Consider the following 25,101-nt stretch of genomic DNA (forward strand, 5'->3'; position numbering starts at 1 on the left):
CAAACGTAAACAAATGGTCGATTAAAATACTATTACAGCACGTAGATGGTAATGAGAGATGTAAGCACCTTGTAAGCACGGGGTGGGGCTTAGCGGGCTGTGACCTCCATGTTCTGCACCTAAATTGCGTCTAGCAACAAAAAAATATTGCAAGAAAAAAATATTTTTTGTGGTAAATTTTTTTTTATATGTGTTCCTTTAGACAGCAATTATTTTTTCGTTGCGATGTCTCTCTTAAAGGGCAACTCCAGTACACGGAATGCGCCGCACATGCGCACCTTCCCCGTATAAGAGATCCTAAGTAAATAACCAAAATAAAGCAATGGCAAACGTGCGTTCAAGATGCCGTTTGTTTTAGGCTTTTGCTTTAGAACAGTTCTTGCTGCAGACGCCGGCACGTGTGGCGCGTTGAACACCATTCTCTGTATTCTCCTTGATGCTAGGGTAATTTAGCAATAGCTCTATATTTCACTTCTCTCGTCGTAATGGGGAGACCGCCTATAGTCCATACTCCCGAAGAGCGCCTACAAAGAGCCACGGCGGGAACGGCACCGAGAATGTCAGCGGCGGCGGCGGGCGGCAAACTTCACCGATGAAGATCGTGCACACAATGCGAAGCGCGTGCGGCGAAAGGGGCAAGACGACGAACGTGGCAGGGCGGAGAATACATCAAATAAATGTGTGTGCGTATCCTTTTGTCACGATGACCACCGATCAAGACAATAAATGTGTTTGTACCTTTGTTCAGGCTTCTGTTGCACGTCTGTGTTGTGTGCTAAACAGCTTTGCTAGTCATCCACCTTCTCAGAGTAGAATGGCTCATGATTTTTTTTACATTGTGTGTAGGTTCTATATATATCACAGCTCAGTTTAATTTCGGGCGTCTATGGCAAAACAAACTATCTGCTCAAGAGGGATGGCAGCACTGATCATCAGCTGTACGGCTGCGACGTGACATCACTGTGGTGCTCCGGTACACGGTACAACATGTGGAATCAACTGCTGCGCCACCGCGATGTGACGTCACAAGCGTGTTGTGGTATGCGTCGCTTAGTGTGGCTCGACTAAAAGCTAACCCGCTTGCCTCCCGCTAAGGAGCGGCTAGTCTTATCTTTAAAATTGGTTTTAGTGGAGTGTGCAGCTTTGTTTTGACGTAATATTTTGGCTGTGATCATATTCTGTGTCACTAAAGCGATACTGGTCATTTACCTATTTTGGTTTCGTTTTCTACCGGAGTTGCTCTGGTAAGTGTTGAAACCACACAAAGCTAGCACCCCGCAGGGGGCACCTGTGAAAGCAGGTGTTTGGAGAGTGGCGTCTCCACGGACCCCGAGCCATGCGGGTTCGCCCGCCCATGTCTGACTGTGCGTGGCTTTCCCGTGTCTGGGGAAAAGGGCATCCTGGTGGTTGAGCCAAGCCCGGGGTAGGTTTGGACCCTTCGGGGCCCCCCGGGCGAGGCAATACACCACTTCGGCCCCTGCTTCCCGTAGACGGGAGTCCTGGTAAGGCCCGGCCAGGATGATTCAGTCTAGTCGCCACTCCTTCTACTATCCCCTCCCTTCTTTCACCCTTGTCTCCTCCTCCTTTTCACTCTTCTCATTTCTCTTCTTTCCTTTTCAACTTCTTTGGCGGCAAGGGCTAACCTTGGGTGGTGACAGATACTCTCGTCCAGATCCACACTTGGTTATAGTTTCTGGGTAGCGCTAATAGAGTAATGCTTCCAGCAAAGCCATATTTGTTATGGGGTGTTACCTATTCCCTCGTTGGGCTCCGTGGTGGGCGGCGCGCCACAGATTCTGAACACCCTTTGCCTTTTTATGGCTCCCCTCTCTTCTAAACCCCGAGCAGAGCGACCCCCCAAAAGGGTTCGCCCCGCTCCCCCTACTTTTGAAAAAGCCAAAGAACCCGACACCTTTTCACGATTTCTTGTACTTCATGCTGCGAACGACTCTCTACCGTTATCAAAGATGTCACCTTTCCTTGTCTCTAAGGTCCTAGAGCAGACGATTGGAAAGAATTACAAGGCAAAAAAACTTGCTGGAGACCTCCTCGTTGAGGTAGAAAACAAAACTCAAAGCACAGCATTACTGAAGTTGACCAGCTTAGGTGAACACCAAAATTGTGTAACCCCGCACCGGACTTTAAATACTGTCCGCGGCGTCATCTCTGAGGATGACCTCCTTCAGTGTACTGAAGAAGAAATCCTTGAAGGGCTGCGTCGGAGTGCTGTTGTTGCCGTGCGGCGAATCACGCTACGACGAGACGGACAGGAGATACCAACCCGACACCTAGTCCTGACTTTTGAACTCCACTCTCTGCCTTCCACCGTGAAGGCAGGGTATCTAAACTGCAGAGTCCGTCCTTTCGTTCCAAACCCACAACGGTGCTTTCGTTGCCAGCGTTTTGGGCATGGCTCCCGAAACTGCCGCGGCCGAGAAACTTGTGCGAAATGTAGTGCCACTGACCACGTCGCTGACATATGTGAAAACAACCATAAATGCATAAACTGTGGCGGACCACACCCCGCATTTTCACGCACATGTCCGAAATGGAAGGAAGAAAAGGAGATAATTACATTTAAGGTCAAACACAATCTCAGCTACCAAGACGCTAGAGAACAGCTTGCCTTCAAGGCAAGGGGTTCATATGCCGAGGCAGTGCGAAGGGGACCCCCACTGTCTATGGCATCCGTGGAGACGCAGACTTCCCCGGAAGACCTGTCATCTCCACAAGGGTCCTTTTACGTACGTCCGAAGACAGTGGGCAACCCACTGCCTTCATGCTCCAATGAGTGTATTGTGCCCTCTAAGGAGGGTGCTGCACCCTCCAAGGAGCCAGACGTGTCGTCACCGGCACTAGCTGGCTCTTCTGGCCGGGGTCGGGGGCTGCTTCCCCGTGCCTCTGGCAGCTCTTCAAAGCCTGGGCGGTCAGATTCACCTCTACCGCCCAAAGGACCCAAGGTCTCATTGGATGAGAAGATGGATGTGAGCATCCCACTCTCCGATGAGGACCTTCCTCTCTCTCAAACAGGCTCTGTTTCCTCGGCCTCCTGCGAGGCTGGAGGACGGCCTAAAGACACTGCAAAAAGAAAACCATCCCACGGATTGTGGCACCAAAAGACGCATAAACTACATTTCACAATTTTTGCGTAAAACACTTATTGAGGCGTTTCCTTTATTGAAGATAAATGTCTTTCTTCCTTCAGTGGAACTGTAGAGGCCTCCTGTCTAACTACGATGATGTGAGCGATCTTTTAGAGGATCACCGGCCCATTGCATGTTGCTTACAGGAAACGCACCTAAAAACCACCCACACCAATGTTTTAAAACACTTCCAGGTGTTTCGTAGGGACCGTACACATGCAGCTCACGCAGCTGGAGGTGTTGCGGTGGTTGTCCAACGTTCAATTCCTTCTAACGAGGTAGCCCTGCAGACTTCACTTGAGGCGGTGGCTACACGTATTTTGTTAGATCGAATAATTACAGTCTGTTGATTGTATGCACCTCCCAATTATCAGTTACATATGGAGGAGCTAGAAGACCTTGTTAATCAACTTCCTTCACCTTTTTTACTTTTAGGAGATTTTAATGCACACAATCCCCTGTGGGGTTGTGACAGACGGGATTCTAGAGGGGCCCTTGTTGAACGTTTTTTGCTTTCTGCGGGATTGTGCCTGCTGAACACAAATGAATCTACATATTTTAGCTCAGCAACTCACACTTTCACTTCCATTGACCTATCTATTTGTCACCCATCATTATTCCCATTGCTTTCATGGAAGGTCATACCGAATCCTCACGGAAGTGACCACTTTCCCATCATCTTAGAATTTAACCATCTTCCCATGACAGTCCCAACACGCTGTCCTCGTTGGAAATTCGAAAATGCCAACTGGCCTACCTTTAAAGAATCATCTCTTTTTGCATGCACATCACTTGACGATCTTGATATCAATAAAGCCACTCAACATATCACTCAGCACATTTTACAAGCTGCCATTCTCTCCATCCCCATGACGTCCTCGCATCTGCCCAGGAGACCAAAGCCCTGGTGGAACAAAGATTGCCGTTTGGCCAAAAAAGAACAAAATCGAGCGTGGGGTATATTTAGGCGCTACCCTACAACACACAATCTTATTGAATTTAAGAGAAAAAGGTCCCAGGCGAGGTGGATTAGAAGGCAAGCTAAGAAAAAAAGTTTTAGAGGGTACGCTTCTTCAATTAACAGCACTGTATCTGCAAAGGAAGTCTGGGATCGCGTACATAAAATTGACGGCTCTTACCGGGCATTCACTGTCCCACTCTTGAGTCGGAATGGAGTTTGTTCTGCAAGCCTTGAGGAACAGGCCAACATCCTCGGTGAACACTTCGAGTATGTCTCCAGTTCGGAACATTACACCTTAATGTTCCAGCGATACAAGATCAATGCAGAAAAAAAAGCTGTTATCACATCAGGTGGCACGCACGAACCCTACAACACTCTATTTACATTATACGAACTTCAAATGGCACTTCTTTGTTCCAAACAAACTGCCCCTGGACCAGATGGTATTCATTATAAAATGCTCGAACATCTTCATCCATCCACTATGGAGCTAATTTTGTACCTTTTTAATAGAGTTTGGCTCAAGGGCCACTTTCCATCCTCCTGGAAGACCGCTGTGGTTGTACCAGTGCTTAAGCCCGGCAAAGATCCCTCTTGTGCATCTAGCTACAGACCAATAGCTCTAACTAGCTGTCTTTCCAAGACATTAGAAAGGATGATTAACAAGAGACTCATGTTTTTTCTAGAACGAAACAGCTGCCTTGATAAGTTCCAGTGTGGCTTTCGGTCAGCACGGTCCACTGTCGATCATCTCGTCCGCTTTGAGACCTTCGTACGTGAGGCGTTTGTCAACAGACAACAGTGTCTTTCCATCTTCTTTGATTTGGAAAAAGCATACGACACAGCCTGGCGTTAACGGCATTCTGCAAGATTTATTCGATCTTGGTTTCCGTGGCCGAATGTTGAGTGCCATACAGAGTTACCTGCAGCACCGTACGTTCCGCGTGAGGCTGGGAAAAACTCTCTCGAGGGAGTTTTTACAGGAGAATGGAGTCCCTCAGGGGGGTGTACTGAGTGTCACTCTTTTTATCGTCAAACTTAATTCCATTGGCCGTGTAATTCCTCCTTCGGTGCAATATTCCTTACGTGTTGATGATCTCCAGATCTCCGTTTCATCCTGTAATCTCTCAATTTGTGAACGTCGCGTTCAACTTGCGGTCAATAATTTGGTCAGATGGGCCGATACGAATGGGTTTAAATTTTCTCCCGAAAAAACAGCTTGTGTCAACTTTTCTCGTCGACGTGGTGCTCTTCAGGAACCGTCTTTGAACATGTATGGTTCTCCTATTGTTGTAAAAAATGAGCACAAGTTTTTGGGCCTTGTGTTCGATTCCAAGTTGACTTTCGTTCCACACATTAAGAGATTAAAACTCAAGTGCCTTAAATCTCTAAACATCCTTAAGGTCTTGTCACATGCATCATGGGGCTCGGACCGACTGTGTCTGCTGCGTATCTATCACTCAGTCATTCGCTCCCAGCTTGGTTATGGTTGTATTGTCTATAACTCTGCTCGGGCATCAGTTCTAAAGATGTTAGATCCTATTCATCATCAAGGACTGCGACTGGCTACTGGTGCATTTCATACCTCCCCAGTGCTTAGCCTTTACGCGGAAGCAAACGAATTGTCCCTTGAGTATAGGAGGTTTTCCCTGGGTTTTATGTACTCTGTCAGAGTTCGCTCGGTCGCGGAGCACCCTGTTCGAGATAATATTGAGACAATCAAGTTCCAACGCACATTTGAAAACAAACCTTCCACAGTCCCCCCTTTTTCTTTGAGGAATAATACTGCAGCACAATCCGTTGGGATGGATGCAAAGATACATTGCGACCTTACACTCACCAAGTACAACAAAAAGAATGTTCCACAGGAAGTCATAAGGCAGAACTTCTTTGAGCTTCAGACCAAATATCACAAGTATGCCAGTTTTTATACAGACGGGACAAAAAAAGACTCCGTAGTAGGCTGTGCTATGGTGGGACCATCGGTAAATCAGGTGAAGAGAATAAATTCAAAAGCCTCTATACTAACAGCAGAGCTTTATGGTTTGTTGTTAGCTGTTGATTACATAATCAAAAAACGCATTTCTCACGCTGTAATCTACACCGACTCTTTAAGCTCTCTGAAGGCTGTCGCATCAATGAACCGTGTAAAAAACCCACTGGTTTCTGAGTTAAAGTACAAGATAATCCTGGCTGCAACGAAAAATTTTGACATAGTCTTATGCTGGGTTCCTAGCCATGTTGGCATTCCTGGAAATGAAGCAGCTTATAGTGCAGCCAGTTCTGCTAATGATAGAGAAATTGACACGCACCAAATACCCTACAAAGATTACCACAATTCTCTGAAACGTCGCATCAAAGCAAAGTGGCAGCTGCAGTGGAACGGCGAAACCGGCAACAAACTACATGCAATCAAACCTCTTCTAGGCGAGTGGGAGAGCGCCCGACATCGGGAGCGCTTTTACGAAGTCGTACTGTGTAGGCTACGAATCGGTCATACTCGTCTTACACATGGACACCTCTTGAGCGGGGAGGATGCCCCTGAATGTGTGCACTGCAACCTACCTCTAAGTATTATGCACATACTCATTGAATGCCCTATGTATGACCAATGCCGGTATAAACACTACTCACTGCTTTATAAAGAACACATTCCACTACACCTTGCCCTACTACTAGGTGACGAACCGCTCATTCCATATAGTTGTGTTTTTAATTTCCTCACAGATATCGGCCTTCTACACCGACTGTGATTTTACTTTCTATCCTAAACTCATTGTCGTATTGTTTACACTTATACACATTCATGTTCATGGTTTTATCATACATTTCGCTACTATAGCTCTTTCCTCTTCTTAAACCCGAATTGCAATAGTATAAGCTTGGCGCAATATAGCCTTAGTTGCTGATGCGCCAAAAAACCCCAATCAATCAATCAACAAAGCTAGCAAAGCGTTTCACAGCCTGTATTGGTGGGACTATGTAATGAATGCTGGATTTGCCTGGCATCCCCTCCAGTTATGTTGAAATGCAATTCCCGAGTTTGCCTAACCCGCGGGTTCTCAGACTGGGTTCTCAGGAACTCGGGAGGTTCTCCTAAGTACCCTTGAGTTACCCCAACCCCGAAGTCGCGTCAACCACCCCTACCTCGAAGTAAAGTGTCTACCCAGTTTAAGACCTGTTTGACCAGATCTGAGCCATCCATTAACGCGTAGCTATGTGTGAAGCACACAGAGGGGTTCTTTGGCTGTCACTCAAGATAAACGGGTTCTAGAGATTGGAAAGTTTCAGAAACCCTTTGGCCTAACCACCTGTAGGTTGCCTGTCGGCTCAGCGGGTTTGACTTGACCGAATTATCTTTGTTTACTCGGTTTTCTAATCACTGCCTGTTTAAAACAAATGTCTGTGCACCTTCTTCCTGTTTTTTTTTTACAGCGGAGCTGTTAAGGGCTAGGTTCCCCAGGATCGTGCCCGGTATCAAACGCGACACAAACCTACCTGGACAGCTACCGCCATCTATAAACAACGGCGGCAAGCACACAACCAGTCTGGCACACAACCAGTCTGGTTGTGTGCTAGTTGGGCGCGTTGGTGGGAATGCATCATAGGAAACAGCGCGGAAACCAGACGAGGACGAAGAAAAGACACGTGGCGAGCGTAGTGCACGTCACTTGTGTTTCTTCTTCGTCTTCGTCTGTTTTGCGCGCTGTTTCCTAAGCTCTTATCAGTTCGGTTTGGACTTAGGATGGGTCGGCCGCGCGTCCTTTCGGGGAAAGAAGACTGGCTGCGGAAGGAGCGGCGACGTACACAGCAGCGCGAATGGGCCCGCAACCGCCTCAAAGCCGCTGTCGCCTCGACTTCCACTGCATCGAGCGCTTCAGATTCCCTTGCCAAAGAAGAGCACATCGCTCGTCTGGAAAGCCTCCACCGAGAGCAGAACCAATGATGTAAGGGGCGCCGGCAGGCCAACGCTACGGACAACGATCGTGCCATGGAGACCAAGCGCAAGCGTGAGGCCCGGCGACGACTGCTCCACGCCGGCTGAACATTTCTCGGGCGCGACAGCGAGGTTTTTGGAGGAAGTTTGTGGATGACCCGTTTGGCGTCACGTGCACCGTATGCGACCAACTCTGGTTCGCCGGAGATGTATCCACGATTGGCGGCGTGTCGGACGAGAAGAAACGGGAAACGGGCGCGTGCGCGTTGTGGCAGTGTATCAAGTACAGCTCCGCTGGTCTTCCTACTACTTCACAAGGGTAGAAAGGCTAAACGTTTTTTTCTTGTTTCCTTTATATTTACTCTCGCTTTTAAAGCAGATTATGTTACATATGGCTGGCACCTGGCCGTTTATAGTTTCAATGTGCGCATGTGCACACTTTTTTTTAACTTCGGTGCACTTTTTTGGGTAGTGTTGTTCACGAGAAAGCTGTGGCGCTTTCATATCTTTCGTGCCACTACGTCTTGTTTTCGAAGTTTGCCGGAGTTGCCACGGTGCCAGAAACAGTGTCGTTGCGATTTCCTTACTGCGCAATTGAGGAGAATGGTTGTGTCCTACAATGATCATTTTTGCTCAATTTGCATCTTGTGACATTTTTCTGCACCCTGCACGTAATTTGTTGATGCACGTATTGGTACTGCAGTCTTTTTATCAAAGCTTATCTTTTGAAGTTGGTGTACGGTTTTACCGTTTTAAGGTATACGGCCAGGGGGACAGAATATAGGAAGCTACTTGTCACTACAAGTCAGATAATCAGCTAAAATTTGTTAATTAATGTTTTATTTAGTGAAAATAAACATGGTTTCAATAAAAAAAGTTGCTGAGCAGCATTGAAAACCACCGAATTATTAAATTTGAAAACAATTTGGAGTGCGTGAGAAGTGCAGCATGCGCTAAAGCTTTCTTTGAGAACGTCTCGGAGCGCTCTGCTGAAACTAACTGGACGCTTTTCAAGGAAGCGGTGATTTCGCTCACTAAAAAGTATATACCTTTGAAAACCATAATTGTAAATTCTACTTCACCATGGTTCAACAGGGCGCTTTTGAGGTTATCGAACAAAAAGAAACGTTTATTTAGAGCTGCCAGGCTCACGTCCTGCCCAGTTCGCTGGCAGAATTACTTCAGTGCTGCTCAGTGTTATAAGAGCGCAGTTCAGAGTGCTAAGGTCAATTTCCTCCACAATTTGCTACCATCTACGGTATGTTAAAAAATAATCCGCGTCAATTCTGCAATGTATTGTCCCACCGGGATAGACCCTCATGTATTTCACTTAAAACACTAGACGAAACTCTGATCGAGGAATCTTTATGCGCTACAATGTTCCAGGAAGTGTTCATTAGGTCTTTTTCTAGCACCCCCATCTGTGCTAACCCAAGCTATCATGTTGATTCCTTCCCATTAATGGATCCTATCATCATTTCTCCCGATGGTGTTCTGAATATCATCAATTGTCTTAAGCTATCCTCAGCGACTGGAATAGATGAGATTAACTCAAAATTTCTAAAGCTACAAATCAATACTCTTCCGTAATCCTTGCACATATTTTTCAGCAATCACTTGAGACTTCATTGGTACCAGCCGAATGGAAAATTGGTAAAGTTATTCCCTTGCACAAATCTGGTAATAAGCATGTTCCTATCAATTATAGACCCATCTCACTAACCAGCGTTCCCTGTAAAATTTTTGAACATATAATCTATACGCAGCTCGTTAACTTTCTAGAATCTAAATCATTCTTTTCACCAGCTCAACATGGCTTTAGAAAATATTTATCTTGTGAAACGCAACTTTTGTCTATCACCAGCGACTTTCATTCGGCACTTGATCAGGGATCTCAGGTGGACTGCATATTTCTAGACTTTGCCAAAGCATTTGAGAAGGTATCGCACCGACTTTTACTGCTTAAGTTAAGTAAACTTAACATCGACTCTAACGTGTTTAACTGGCTAGTATCGTTTCTAACGAATCGGTCACAATTTGTAACGCGTAATGGTACTAACTCCTCCTCTGCACCAGTTTCTTCCGGAGTACCTAAGGGTCCGTTCTGGGACCTCTACTCTTTTTAATATATATTAATGACTTGCATGCGGTGGTTTCTTCTTCAATTAAACTTTTTTCTGACGATTGTGCTATTTATCAAGTAATATCTAATGACTCCGACTCACAAAAACTGCAACATGACCTAGATTCCATACTACACTGGTGTGAACTCTGGTCAATGGAGCTCAATATTAATAAATGTAAAATAATGCGCATAACACGTAAAGCCAACTTCAATTTTGCTTATAGTATTAATAACACACCCCTAGAACTTGTAAACTCATACAAATATCTGGGTGCGATTTTAAGTGCTGACCTTTCCTGGAAACTTCATATTAACTATGTGACTAACAACGCCAATCGAATGCTTGGTTTCCTCAAACGTAACTTTTATCTCGCCCCATCATCATTAAAACTATTTCTTTATAAAACACTAGTTAGGTCCAAGCTAGAGTATGCAGCTTCCATCTGGGATCCCTCTACTCTTTACCTCGTTGATTCACTTGAAGGTATTCAGAACAGAGCTGCACGTTTCATAATGGCTAATTATAACCGCACCGCAAGTGTTACATCAATGAAGATAATTTGTTACTCCCAAGCCTCGCACATCGTCGCACAGTCTTTCGTATTTGTCTTTTTCATAAAATCTATCACCATATTCCTCAGCTTAAATCCCAACTAAGCATCTCCCCCTACTTTGTTTCAGGACGCCTTGATCATCGTCACAAAGTCGGTGTCCCATTTTGCCACTCTAACGTTTATTATGACTCTTTTATTCCCAGGACTTCCAAAGACTGGAATCGCTTACCTGCATCGCTCACTTAATGACCACACACTTTTTTGTACATCTATTGCTAATTTCATGTTCTCTGTTCTTTAAGTATTGTATATTTTGTTCCAATTGTTTATTATGTTTACTATTGTTCCCACCCCCTCTGTAATGCCATGTGCCCTGAGGGTAAAATAAATAAATAAATAAATAAATAAAAGCTAACACTCATGCAACAAGGCGCGGAACTGGCAGTGCGAAAATGCAGATGCAAAGCATGTGGTGGCGACTTCTTTTGCGTTTCTGCACTGCTAGCCTTGCATGTTTGCATAAGAGGTGACTTGAGCTCGTTGCCATGCTTCTCACGTGCTCCAAATCTTTCTAAAATTTACTGACAGTGGTATTCAACGACGCTCATCCTGTTTGTAATTGGAACCATATGTTTACTTCCCCTATTTGAAAAGTTGATGAACAAATTTTAGTTAATTAACCAACTTATGACAATTAGCCCCCTATATTATGTCCCCCTGGCTGTATAACCCGTCTGCATAAACCCCATTGGTGTAACTTTCACAGCTTTTTCTTTTAAACAAATCTGTAAAGCTTAAAAAAAAAAAACCTGTGCAAGTTGACCTGTACCATTTATAGTGCTGCTTTAAGAAGTGCTAGTTACAATTGTAGCACTCCGTTTTTCTTGGTATGATATTCTAGAGATGCATATTCAGAAAGTGGGGACGGAAATATTAATGGTTGCATTTGGACGTGGGACGTACGGTCCCCTTATTGCAAGGCCCCACTTTTCAACTCGAACCGCTCTTCCATAAAGCCTCTCAGTCACAGATTTGTAACCCTAGGCAGCTCACACTCTTTTGCTTCGTTCAATTGCCAGGTCATTGCGCACCTGTTTGCCCAGAAGATATTGGCCCCCGACAAGTTCTACCTGCTCAGGGGAAACCACGAGGTGCGGAACGTGCAGAAGATGTTCACATTTTACAAGTGAGTCACCTCAAAATTTTTTTTCAACGCAGAATGTGTTTTGTTGGTTGAATTCCACGAATGAATTGTCGCATTTTGATGTTACGTTCCAGCTTCAGATTTAAGCGTTACATTTAACCAGAGGTCGGCATTTTAGGTCGCCCTCACTCACCCTCACCCTCACAGCCACACTCACCTAAGCCCCTCACTCACCCTCACCCTCACAGCTACCCTCACCTTCAGCCCCTCACTCACCGTCATCCTCAGAGTCACACTCACCTTCAGCCCTTCACTCACCCTCACTGAACCTCACGGCCCTCACACACTCACCACCCTCACGGCCCTCACGCCCCTCACGGCCCTCACGCCCCTCACGGCCCTCACGCCCCTCACTCACTCATGGCCCTCACGCCACTCACCGCCCTCATGGCCCTCACCGCCCTCACCGCCCTCACCGCCCTCACGGCCCTCACCGCCCTCACGGCCCTCACCGCCCTCACGGCCCTCACTCACTTATGGCCCTCACGCCACTCACCGCACTCACGGCCCTCACCGCCCTCACGGCCCTCACGCACTCATAGCCCTCACGCCACTCACCGCCCTCACCGCCCTCACGCCACTCACCGCCCTCATCCCACTCACCGCCCTCACGCCACTCACCGCCCTCACGCCACTCACCGCCCTCACGCCACTCACCGCCCTCACGCACTCATAGCCCTCACGGCCCTCACCGCCCTCACGGCCCTCACGCCACTCACCGCCCTCACGCCACTCACCGCCCTCACGCCACTCACCACCCTCACGCCACTCACCGCCCTCACGCCACTCACCGCCCTCACGCCCCTCACCACCCTTGCGGCCCTCACACCCCTCACGCCCCTCACGCACGCATGGCCCTCACGCCACTCAGGCCAGCTTCAGATGAGGCGATTTCACCCAGAAACTTTACGTTGCAACACTAGCAACACGGGCCGCCCGCGATCACACGCAGCAACCAATTGCTGCAATTTGCCATCGTCATCATAAAATTCTATTTTTCTTGCACTATTTAGACACAATCACGCGTTATAAACGTGTTTTTATGCATGTAAACCTCGTTAAGAATACTAATGCACCTTTCTGAAACAGTTTATTTCCAAAAAAACGATCGATTTCAAACCAGAACCAAGTCTTTCGGTGTCATCATCACCGGCACGAGGTATGACGTGAAAATTTTGCGTCCCTGATTGGATGCAGCCGCTTCAAACGTATTCGAATTGCTCCGAGTTGCTTGTTTATTTCGAGCCGGACCCCATCTCAGCAATTCGTGTCGATCTAGGGAAAGCTAGAGAACAACCCACCATTAACACCAAAATTGCTGAGAAAGATGCTCGATCTGAAGGGAGCCTCACGCACTCACCGCCCTCACGCACTCATGGCCCTCACACACCTCACACACTCACCGCCCTCACACCACTCACGCACTCATGGCCCTCACGCCACTCACCACCCTCACGCCCCTCACGCACTCATGGCCCTCATAACCCTCACCGCCCTCACCGCCCTCACCGCCCTCACGGCCCTCACGGCCCTCACACCCCTCACGGCCCTCACGGCCCTCACGGCCCTCACGGCCCTCACGGCCCTCACCGCCCCTCACGGCCCTCACTCACCCTCACACTCATGAATTTTCCTGGTTCAGGAACTCACTCACCCTCACCTCACCTGTGAAGATGAGGGTGAGTGAGGGCCCTCATGAATGAGGTTTGCCGAGGTATGCATTTAACACAAAGTCTTACATAAAGCATAGACCTATTTCTCAAGGGCGTCGCCATCTTGAAATACTGTTATTTCAGTTTGGCTAGAGTGTACTAGAAAGACCGAGTGGGGCGACCGGAGCGCTATTTAGGTACCTCCGCATGTGGAAAAAACTGGCTAATCCAAGCCACTTCACTCGTAGCGCCCTCTCGAGCAATACTAGCGAAGCGGTTCGGATTAGCCGGTTTTTATGAAAAATGTGTTGCGTTTCAACACCAAGATCGTTCCACAAGTGGAGACGCCGAAAAAACGCTTCGGTTGTCTCACTCAGTCCTTTCTAGTATACTGTACAAAGGTGGCACTGCGATCAAAGTGGCTTGGGTCCACCTGATCGCTTTCCACATTTTGAGGTGCAACTGAAAGCATGAGCGGAGCCTGTAGCTCGTCCCACTCTGTCCTTCTAGTACACTCTAGTATGGGCAAAAACTTTGTTTTGCCATCGCCTTACCAATAGGACATAAGCATAATCGTAGCCTATTCTCAATTTCTCTCTCCTTTATTTTTTTACTACAGTAAACTTTCGTTAGTTCGACCTCGGTTAATTTGACTTTTCGTTTAATTCAATAGTGTTCAAAAGTCCCTGCGAGTGCCCATACATTTCTATGGGAGGAAAAGTTTGATAGCTCGAACTCGGGAAGACTCCGCATCCAGTAATTGCTTTTCGAGGGAATGCACGCGGGCTCAGATAGCACGGTAGCACGGCAGAAAAACCACCAATGTACAGCGAAACACGGTCGCTTTTGCTGCAAAGCCGTACGTGTGCAAATATGCGCCTGCTCCTCTACGCCGTTGAGATGGATCGTAGCGAATGACTCGAGCCAGCGCAACCAATCTGGCGTGGAGTAGCGCGGAGAACATAGCACGTGGTCGGGTGCGGGGGCAGCGCGCGGTCTCTCTCAAAGAGCTTTTCTATAGCATCATGTGCGGTCCATTGCGCGCCAAAAAGCGCAAGCTCTCTTTTTTTTTTGTTCCCTACGGTTTGGTTGTTCGTCGCGAAAGTCTGCTCGTAAAGCTTCCTCAGCGCGCGCTCTCAAACGCTGAACCGAAATCCAAATTTCGGTTCAGCGTGTTGCCGATGCGTACTTGGACAAACAAAATGTCACAAGTAAAGTTATTTTGATTATCTCCAAATAACGCCACTGACAATGTCGATCTTGAGTGCATAGGACGGCGGCTTTGGCAGATGGTGTTAGCCTACTTCAATGTGCGGTCGACAGATGGTACAATGCGAGAAAGTGGCGCCGTATAACTGATGGGCTGCAGTTTTGTACAATGATTGGCCCATCTCTGGCCCAATTTGCCCAATCATTGTATAACATTGGGCCATTTTGGCACGTACAAATGCAATGTGCACGGTGATTTGAAAAACAAACCTTGAATATACCATTGCAAGCAAGTCGGAATACTAGAAAATTGTGCATTACAGACTCGCGTCGCACTGAAGGAAGCATAATAAAATCTTTTGGAAAATTGTCTGCTAAAACCAAGACCCAGCTCAGCTACTCCTGCGGGGAAGCTCGGCACATATCTTTGGCACCTGGGGGAAATAGGTGCCCACCGCCGATGCCTTGCCATTCACAAAGTAGTTGGAACGCATTTAGGGATTTGTAGGCTTCAAGACATTGTTAAGTATATGGACCAGGCAAGCTGAATAGGTAGTCTTGAAGGTGCGCCCATGCTACCTTCGGCAGATTTGTCATTTCCTTGAGGAACAAGTGCTCTTTCTCTTCACCCAAGGGAACAAGAAGGGATGTCGATCCCGTAAAAGTAAATTTCAGGAGGCACCGCAGTTATGGTCCTTGGTGGTGGCGCTTTTAAAGTATGTGCTACTCGCTGAGGGTCCTAAAAAAAAATAAAGGCAAAATTGATAGCCAACCAAAACCAAAATACTCCCGCCGGAAGTTCGGCCATCATTTGTCTTTGTTTACCTCCGCACAATGTGTATAGGGACGTCCTGGCGTCACGTGATGCACATGGCATGTGCTAAGCTCATTTGCAACACACTCTGTGCTCCCCGCTCTTTGCCAGCATGATTGAGCTGGCGTTATATTTCTTTTTAGGTTGTGCCTGAAGTCGTTTGATGTGCTTTGCAATTGCTCGAGTCACAAACTCCGGAATATACTCCACTAAGGCCTAAGCTGACGGTGCAATGGAAGCCACGCGCTCGCCTAACCTATCAACCGTCTCTTTCACCGCCTGACCCCGCCCACTGCTCGTGTGTGTGGGCGCGAACATGATCACGCGGCGAAGGGAGCATAACAAGCATTCCGTTTTTTACGAGTACCTCATTCACTCCTCGGACACTCTGAGTCGCATACTTACGTACCAAGTCTTCTTTCGTCTTCTCTCGCAGCGAATGCGTGAATAAATTTGGCGATCGAGTCGGCGTGGAGGTTTGGGAGCAGATCAACGCTTGCTTCGACGTCATGCCAATAGCCGCCATCGTCGACTCGAAGGCGAGTATTTTTTCCAAGTTTCCAGTTTACCATTCTCAAATGATGTGCGGCAAAGCCTCTCTTGCTCGAGACACTCACTTATGTTCTTGTATGTGAAAGCTTCCTGCATAGGCACACCCGTGTATGCTTTATTTTGTAATGCAATGGTTCTCAACCATAGATGTTTCGCGGACCCCTTGTGGATCGGCAGAGATGATGGAGGACCCCGTTTGTGGTGAGGAAAAGGGAAACGTATAGGTTAATTATGATAATGATTTAATGAATGAATACAACAAGGGCTGTGTGAAGCAGACTTCTCTTTTTAACAGATAGACTAAAAAACTCGCCCGGAAAACGGGAATGTTTTTTTCTCAATATGAGAAGAGACCCCTTTTATCCTGGGTTTGACTGATGTGGCTGGGCTTTGCGGACTTCTAGAATGCCTTCGCGGACCCCCATTTGAGAAGCACTGTTCTAACGAATTGCCGTCTCATAACGGCTGGGGAGAGTTTGAACTTTCAGGTGCGGAGCACATAGGCCTCGGTTTGTGCTAAAAATGGAGTGTGAACCAAGAAGGACTAGAGCTGGTCCGAGTAGGCGGAAAAAAATTTAAGAAAGGTCCATTGGTGGATCTTTAGGGAATGCGTTAGCATGGTCCTTGGGAAATGCCACACTCGTCCCCTTTGGGAATTGCTAACACTGACCCTGTATCGAGACAAAAAAAGAGGCAGCTAAAAATAGAGGAAACGAAAGAAAAAGCCAAAGGAGAAAAGTGAAGGGCCCAGTGTTAGCGTTTCCCAAAGAGGGACGTGTGTGGTGTTTCCCAAGACTCAAGGTAACGCGTTTCCTAAGAATCCACCAATGGAACTTCCTTTAATTTTGAAAGGGATAGTTCAAATAAGGCGAAAAGTTCTCACCTTTCTTCCATTCGGTTTTATTTTGGCGCATCCGCTTTCAAAACATTCCAGTGGTCTCGGACATTGAACCAGAGGTACTTTACGGAGATTTTTCACAAGTGACCAGTTCTGGTTTTTTTAGTTTAATTAAAAAATGCGTGGGAAGTGTGAATTGGGAATTTGGCCACTACTGCCAGAGCAACCGGCGTGCGAAGCGATTGTAGCGAGCACATCACGTGCACGGAGCATCTAGTTTCGAAACTATAAATAGCCTCAGCATGGCAAAACACAGTGCAGGTACAACAATTCATGTATCCGGAGACTTAACTAATAGCCGCACCCCCCGCGGTACGTGCAGTTTTGCGTCTAGGCAAGAGCTTCCAAATCCGCGACCACGGCCATACACACCCGGCAGCAATGCCCGGAGCAGGTGCGACACGGTACCCGTAGTGTCGTTTTTTGGCAGCAAGTAAACGATGGGCGGATTGTCGCAGGTTTTCTGCGTGCACGGGGGCATCCCTCCCCCGTGGCTGGGAGGCGGGTTCCTGGCGGCCATCAATCAGATCCCCAAGCCCCTCAACGACCCCGAGAACCAGTCTCCACTGGCCTGGGAGCTCATGTGGAGCGACCCCATCTCGTAAGGACGCCGGCTTGGGGCCTCGCATAGACGGTTGGGGGTTGGAAAAGTGCCGCTTACTGAGGTTCGAGCACAACGTCGGGAAGCTCGGCCACCGTCATTTCGTTCCTTGCAAACCATTTAGATGTTTCCAGGGGATGGTGAAGCGTCTCCTGTGTTTTCGGACAAAACACAGGAGACGGATGACTGGCAGCCACAATTTTATGCGCCCAGATGGCCGAAGCGTTGTTTCTCCGAAGCAAAGCGTATCTGGTGGCCGTAGTTGGCACTGCAAAGGCGGTGTTAGATTTGGGCGAATACGGCGGGGCACGTCTTTTGAACGTGTGGCCTTCCACCGTGCTTTGGCCGCGCGCACCTGTACGATGCTGGCGAAATGCCGAAGTGTCTTCCAAGGTGGAAAGCTTGCGCCGGAGATGGGACGACCGAAGCTCGTCCCTGCCATTTTTACCTCGTTCGTGATCATACACCTTTCCAAAAAAACGCCCCTAAGCCGCCGCCACGTTGCCAACGACGATGCAGCCGGCGGTGTGACTCTCGCGCCCCCTATCGGCTAGAAAGTTTCTGCCAGTCTCTCGGACTGTTGAAACCTGCTTGGCACAATTCTCCGCCCATGTTTCGCGGTCTTGCATTCAAAGTTGTCCGACCTCTCTCGAAACTTAATTTTTCTTACACATGCTGCATACCCTTTTTGTGTTATCTTCCACCGTGAGAAATAGGGCTGATATGTGCGTGCCAGTCGAGCGTTTCTGCTCAACATTCGCGCTAACCAAGGAGGGGAGGACGTCGGAACGGTCCTCGGGCCTCGACGCGATCAATGACAACTGTTCCTGTCCCCTCCCAGAAATAATCCGCGTAGAGTCCTTCTCGGTCATCGCCAAAAATAGTTGTTTGTGTCGGGTTGGGAACGGGTCAGTCGAGTCCACTCCTTTGCCTTGGTGGGAAGAAGGAAGCTCTCCCCAAAACGTGCCCCAAAACAAAATCCTCCTAGGTTCCCTCCGATCGTTGAGATGTGACTGTCATCGACACTGTAGTGCTGTGTTATTTGAGATCTTATAACTCCTTTTCTGTTAACGCTGCACTGTGTGACACGTATTACAATGTATTGTTAGAATGTTAACACTCCCAGAATTGTGTATGTCTGGTCCAGTCTATCGGTAAATGCGTTCTTGTGCTCGTGATATATGCGTGCCTTTCAGCGATGTTCGGTTGTAAATTATTTTCGACGATTAAGCGCTTTGTCGTTTCATGCGTGGCTGAGCAAGCGGCGCCGTTCAAACTTAACGTAAAATAAAACAAACATTCCAGTCGCATTCGATCTGTCACAGACATACTCACCAAATATACATGATGATTGAAAACCTTCAATTATAATGTATAACTTACACCAGCTCGCCTGCACTTTAACCGTTTTTTCTTTCACCAAATATAATTTTTTTTTTTAATGTACAATGCTTTTTAATATTCTTGGAAGTATGCATAGACCATGGAATGCAAAAAACGGTGGGAAAAGACGAGAATTTAGCTGCCAGCAGTGTTTAAAATTGCGGCTATCGATATCACATTCCACTCGGTTAGGGTTAGCAGGGACAACAGTGAGAGTAGCCTCAAGCCCAGTGACTGGGCTCGAAAAAAGTTATGTTGTCCCTAGGGCCGAGCGTTTCTTGGGAAGGTCTATAGTCGTACTGAGGAAAAGCAAGGAGGTCTGGATCGGGTCAAACGCCATCCCTGAACGTTGTCTCACTCGGCCGGCATTTTGCAGGAGCGAAGCCGCCACAGAGGCACAGAAGGCCTTCCTTCCGAATGCCAAGCGTGGCACAGCACACATGTTCAGCGCCGAGGCCCTCGAGGAGTTCCTGTCTCGCAACGAGCTCTCCCACGTCGTCAGGGCCCACGAGGTGCAGCAGGCCGGCTTCCAGGTGAGCGGCTGGGGCGTCGCGGAACGTGATGCTACGATGCGTAAAATGCTTCTCCGAACGACGCATTTGCTGCGTCCCAAAAATTGGTCTCTCGGTTTCCGCCCGGCGACGTCGCAGAGGCATCGCACCGTCGCTGGTTGCGATCCCGGCGGTGTCGCAGCGGCGGTGGTGGATGTGGTAGACGCCTGTTCTGCAGCAGGTCACTCTCCAACTCATGGGGGTAGGAAGCTTCTGGAGGCGACATGAGGCCGCCACAGGTGAAGCCAGATGTGTGGAGAGACATGCCCCCAACGATGGCCAAAACCAAAAAACGCCCTTGTTGGGGCCACACCCCTCTCACTTGTTGCTTCACCTCTGGTGGCCTGGTGTGACCTCCAGAAGCTTCCTACCTCCATGCTCCGGCTTGACTAGGGAAGCTTCGGCAGACGGGAGTTGGGATAGGGTTACCACCTTCCTGCTAGCAAAACGCGGGACGCAAGGGGCAGGATGCGGGGAGGGGGTTAGAGGAAATTTATTAACACGGCACACAACAAACCGAGGGTTTGTTAACAGATTTAATATCCTGTACTGTTTATATACCTACTAATTGTTTTGCAGCAATTAAGCTCAAATAATTTCCACTCCCAGTGATATATATTATTTAATGCCAAACATGTTATTAAATGTGTCAAAGTTGAAAAAAAAAAATAAAAATAAACTGTATTAGAACTTGCATCAGATGGAAATAAGACAGTAAATCTTTTTCGGGTTATTGTTTCCTGTCAACGCTTACTTTTATCAACATGGTCCAACACAAATTTTTAATATTATGTTCTTTTTCGACCGTTGGTCGTGTGACTGTCTTCACTAAAAAAAAAATCCACAGCAACCCTTTCGCATTGACACAGCAATTTGAAAGTACTTACAATATTTTATATTTAAAGTTTTCGCGAGCAATTTTTCTTACCATATTTTGCTACCAAAGGGAGAGGAACAATGGCACATGCGCGTCGGTTCTCCTGCAAAAACGACGGTTGCCTCTTGCAATGTTTGGATAGAAAATTCCATGCCATTGCGATTCACACGATTACCAGCGACCCCCGCGCTTCCCCGTGCCCCGTTGTTCGCAAGTCGCAGGACAGGTGGTCATCCTAAGTTAGCCGCGACAACAGCGACACCTGCGTTCTCATGTTTTAACGCGGAATGTGTTTATGGCTGGCACCTAACCAGGTGCCGGCAACAGAAGTTGACGGGCCGAGTGCCGAACACCAATGCAGTGCTTTTCTCTGCAATAAACGGATGCCGGTGCCAGCCGAACCTTTTCCTCAAGTGCATCCGCATAACTCCCGGCGGGGGAAAAACGTTGTGTGTTTGGACATACTGCGGCGCTCTGCTTGGTGAAACGAGCGCGCTCCGGGCCTTCCTGGAGAAAGGGCGAGAGAGAGCGGTAGAAAAGAAACAGACACTCGCTTTGCTGCAGCGGGTTTAGGTACAGATTGAGAGGTTGGTTCTCTTTTGCTGCAAGCTGGCACGAGGGCTCCCCTTGGCACTGCCGCATTCCAGTCGTTCCATTTTGCGCCCGCTTCTTTCTGTTGCATCTCGCACTCTGACAGGCTCCGAGAAAGTCGCATTTTTGCCGCAACCGCAGAAAATGGCACCCATAACCGAGGCATTCGCGGAATGCTCAGGCGCTTACCTTACACGACAAAGGACCGCTTCGTGCCATCCATTCTCAACATGTGGACACAGTTTCCCCACCCTCACAGTTCACATTCTACATTACCACTGCCTTTGCCATGCTAATACGGCAAAGGGGCGACTTTTTTCTTTTATTTTTCTAACTTCTAGGCTTAATATGCTTCGTGCGTGCTGCTACGGCACCACCGTCTATCGTGCCATAAGCGCCTCCTGTGGTCGGTTTAAGAGCTAATTGTATGTTCCCGTGTGGAAGCAGCGGCGGGGAGTGCGGGAGTGGCCATGCGGAGCGCTTTTGCGACTCGACAGAATAAATGACACTGTACTATATTTTAAAGTAAAGCGTTTCAGGCTAGGGAAGTATAGCCTTATGTTGACAGTCACCTGTTTTCTGTGAAAGAGAGGATGATTCATGCTGCAGCAACCGGCAAGTTGGCAAAGTCGTGGCGAAATGTTTTGCTCAAGCGATTCTACGACGACTGTTTCCATTGTTTTTTCTTCTTTTAAACAAATTGTTTTACCTGAGGAGTTTTTACGCCGCCTCGGCTTAGTAGATAGTTTAGCCTTCGACCCTATCTTCCCCTTCGCTGCGCCTTTCGCATCAAAAATGATCTGTCCGCAGAGTTCCAAATCCCCACAAAATAGGTGCTCCGGGCCTTTTAGCTTCTCCGTTCACGGACTGCCACTAGGTATTTCCTGTAGCCTGTGCCGGCTACAGGAAAATCTGAATTGTAGGAACTAGGTCAAAATAAAAAAAAGACGCAATCGGAGTTTACGTGGCTGGTCACTCCGCGGAACCGCCGCGATTCATTGCCATTGATGCTCTGCCGGCTCCACTTCCTACGGCTTGCCCGGAAATCATTAGAATTTCACGAAGCCTTGCTTCTCAGCTTAATCCATTCAGCCATTAACCCCTTGCCTACTCATTTATTTCTTCAATAAACGTACAGCAAAATTTCATTTTAAACGGGCAATTCGCGTTAAAATAAGATGAAAACATTTCCTTGACTTCCAGGTGTCATATCTTGCTTTAAATCAGGACTTCTAGTCTGGGTCGCACTGACGTGCAGACGCCGAAGTTGATGTCCTGTCACTGCCCATCAAACTATCGTCCCATTCCTGAAAATTGGAAAGACCGAAGAATTCGTCATTACATATGCCTGAGCATTAATCTCTTTTAAAAAGGTTTTGTATCTCTTTGTTGGCTAAAGCGGACCTTTGCATCAAAGCCAAGTTGTTGTAGCATGAACGCTCACGAGCGACTTTTTTTTTTGGCTAAATGCAGCATTCTTTTTCTGTCAAACAGCAAAAGAAACGAGCAAACTACCCAAGGTAAATGGAGCAACAGGGGTGGTTTAGCCATTTGCCAGAGAGTGCGCTAAGCAAGCGCCAGAACCGAAACGCGAGTCACTTTCATGGTCATGTTGTACAATCTTTAAAAGTGGTACAAGTAACACTCGCTATTAGTAGGCAAGTGGTCAAAGCACTCGTACGCGAACAAAAAATTAATAAATAATCGGCGCTTATTTTTTTTTTCGTTTGCGATGCTGTGGATAACGAAACGAGGCTTGGGAAACGCCAGCTCGCCCTCGGAAACCAGGAACGTACCGATTGTTCCTATTTTGACCACCAGATGACGCTACAGTTTTTTTCGTTTTTTTTTTTTTTTTTTTAAACACTAGCATTTGGAGCGTATTGCCGGGATTGTGACATCCGACGTCACGACACTCCGGCTTTTGTGACGTCGCTCGTCGCCACTTTGGGACCACTTTGGATGCGCAAGTGGATGCTAAGTGCACCGGTTGGAGAGCTGACCGAAAATTTGAACGAGGCAACGTTGAATTGCCGAGAGTCGAACGTACAACCGACGGGCAGCTCGCCGGCATTTCTGACGTGGATCGAGCGCATTTGAACGAATCCTGTCTGCATCACGCAGGTCCAGCAGAAAGGAAAACTCCTGACGGTCTTCTCGTCCTCCCACTATTGTGGCGGATCCAACGAAGCGGCATGCATCCTGGCCGACAGACAGAAGCTCAGGACCATCCGCCTCGACACCACCTAGACGGACGGTCGCCGCAGTCCGGAAGGGATACGCGTCTCCGAACCACACGTTCCAGACGCACGCATGCTGCTGGCACAGCATTCCGTAGTGTGCAGAACAGAATCGCACTCTTTTTTTAAGTCACGCCGCTCCCTACAAGCACACAGAAATGCTCTGTCGTCGTTGCAGATTGTTTCTGTACGGCAATTTTCGTCGTCTTTTCTTCCCGGAGAATGACGTTGCTGAACCTTTGCTTCGAGTGCGTTGTGCCATTCCTGCCGCCCAGTCTTATCGGCCATTACCGTTTTCAGTTCGGAGTGACCGATCATCGACCGTGATAGCATAGCGTGGGTCGGCGCGCAACCTAACCATTCACTCAACGATGTTCCTCACTCATGCTCATACATAGTTATTGGACAATCATAGCGTGCATAATTTTATTCACAAGGTCGTTTCAACGTCTTCGGAATATTCTGCAGAGGCTCGAGACCGGAAAGGGATGACCATACTCATTTTGAGAACAGATGTCATTGTTGCAATTCACCTGTTGTTCAAGTGCCTTTACAGTGACTGGTGTATGTTAATATCCAGTGAATTCCTTTTTCCAGTAACAGCCAAATGGAATGCCTCTCGCAGGCCTCGAAATATTAGGATATTAGTAGTACTCAACATAAATTTAGGCTTTATCTCAACTTCAATAAATACGAGGGTCGCAGTCTTTATTTGCACCCAAAAATTAAATAAACCAATTGAAGGTTTAAAAACAACGCTGTTCATATGTTTTAAACTTTCAGCATCGTTCGAGGATGTAGTGAAGCGTACCGGGTGCCGACCTGTGGCTGCAGAGTGCACGAGAAGCAGAGGGCCTTTAAAAACGGGAGCTGTCAACTGTGGTACAAACCACAAGCAGGCTTTCCAGCTCGCACAAGTGCCACAGTTTGTTGTGTGATCCTCACTGTATTGCATCCAGGGTGGGATGGTTGCTGTTATACCAAAAATGTTGGTGGAAGAGAGCATCTCTGATATTAAGGAGGCACGAGTGGAGGCATCTCCTTATGGGCTTTTGCCAAATGCAAATGAATGTACAGGTGTCGAAGTAATGTTTCCCCAGTACGTCCTATTTTCTTACCTTCGTTGTTAAGCCTATGAGCCCTTAGTCTGTCAATAAAACTCTATGGCACATTTGCAATGCACCTTTTGTACGGTGTCCTTTAGTTTCACTTATATGGGGTGTTTTAAGCCTTGCATTTTGGAAAAAAAACCAAACTGCCTGAATTCTGTGCTATAAAATGAAGTGGAACTTTCCCACAAGGACTGTTCCTATAGGGTGATATCTCTTTAAAAGGGGCACCTTCATTCTCCCCATAAAGTGCCTATAATGTGGCTTGTACATAATAATGAGACATGCACGGATGTGTTTACCTAATTTGTCCCCAAAAATGTTATCTGTATAGCAGGCTATTCATATCAACGGGGTTCATATTAACGAGACATGTCTACTTGGGGACATCTTATTCTGCCAGTGAAGCAAAAGCTATGGGCACCTTGAGCACCCATTAAAGCTGTGCACACACAACCTTCACTTCTGAAATGCCAGAAAAAGTTGTCACATAGTATAGCAGGAAACGGTTCAAACATTGGTAGAAACAACCAGCTTCTACCAATGTAGAAGCTGAAGTACAGCAAAACAAATTTGCACGTCTGCGCTAGCCTAGATGACTAACTAAGTTGTACTATTACAGCCCACGGTATGCCTCATGCCTTGCACGACACTCGGCACACAATGTCAGCACTTTTTATCTTACTTTGCCACTGTAAAA

At 47.5% G+C, this 25,101-nt stretch overlaps 1 protein-coding gene across 1 annotated transcript in view; it reads left to right on the forward strand.

Annotated features, from left to right (window-relative positions):
* LOC8051826 overlaps window positions 1-24,474 on the forward strand; it is a 50,368-nt gene extending 25,894 nt beyond the window's left edge. Inside the window, exons 13-17 of the mRNA XM_029992818.3 lie at window positions 11,800-11,906; window positions 16,036-16,138; window positions 17,508-17,650; window positions 19,410-19,566; window positions 23,177-24,474. Of these exons, the coding sequence (XP_029848678.2) occupies window positions 11,800-11,906; window positions 16,036-16,138; window positions 17,508-17,650; window positions 19,410-19,566; window positions 23,177-23,302 (636 nt within the window). The 3' untranslated portion in view covers window positions 23,303-24,474. The remainder of the gene's footprint in view (window positions 1-11,799; window positions 11,907-16,035; window positions 16,139-17,507; window positions 17,651-19,409; window positions 19,567-23,176) is intronic.
* Window positions 24,475-25,101: the final 627 nt, after the last annotated feature.

Source organism: Ixodes scapularis, unplaced genomic scaffold (assembly GCF_016920785.2).
Source record: "Ixodes scapularis isolate PalLabHiFi unplaced genomic scaffold, ASM1692078v2 PGA_scaffold1__304_contigs__length_218370807, whole genome shotgun sequence".
In the NCBI taxonomy this organism is placed as follows: domain Eukaryota; kingdom Metazoa; phylum Arthropoda; class Arachnida; order Ixodida; family Ixodidae; genus Ixodes; species Ixodes scapularis.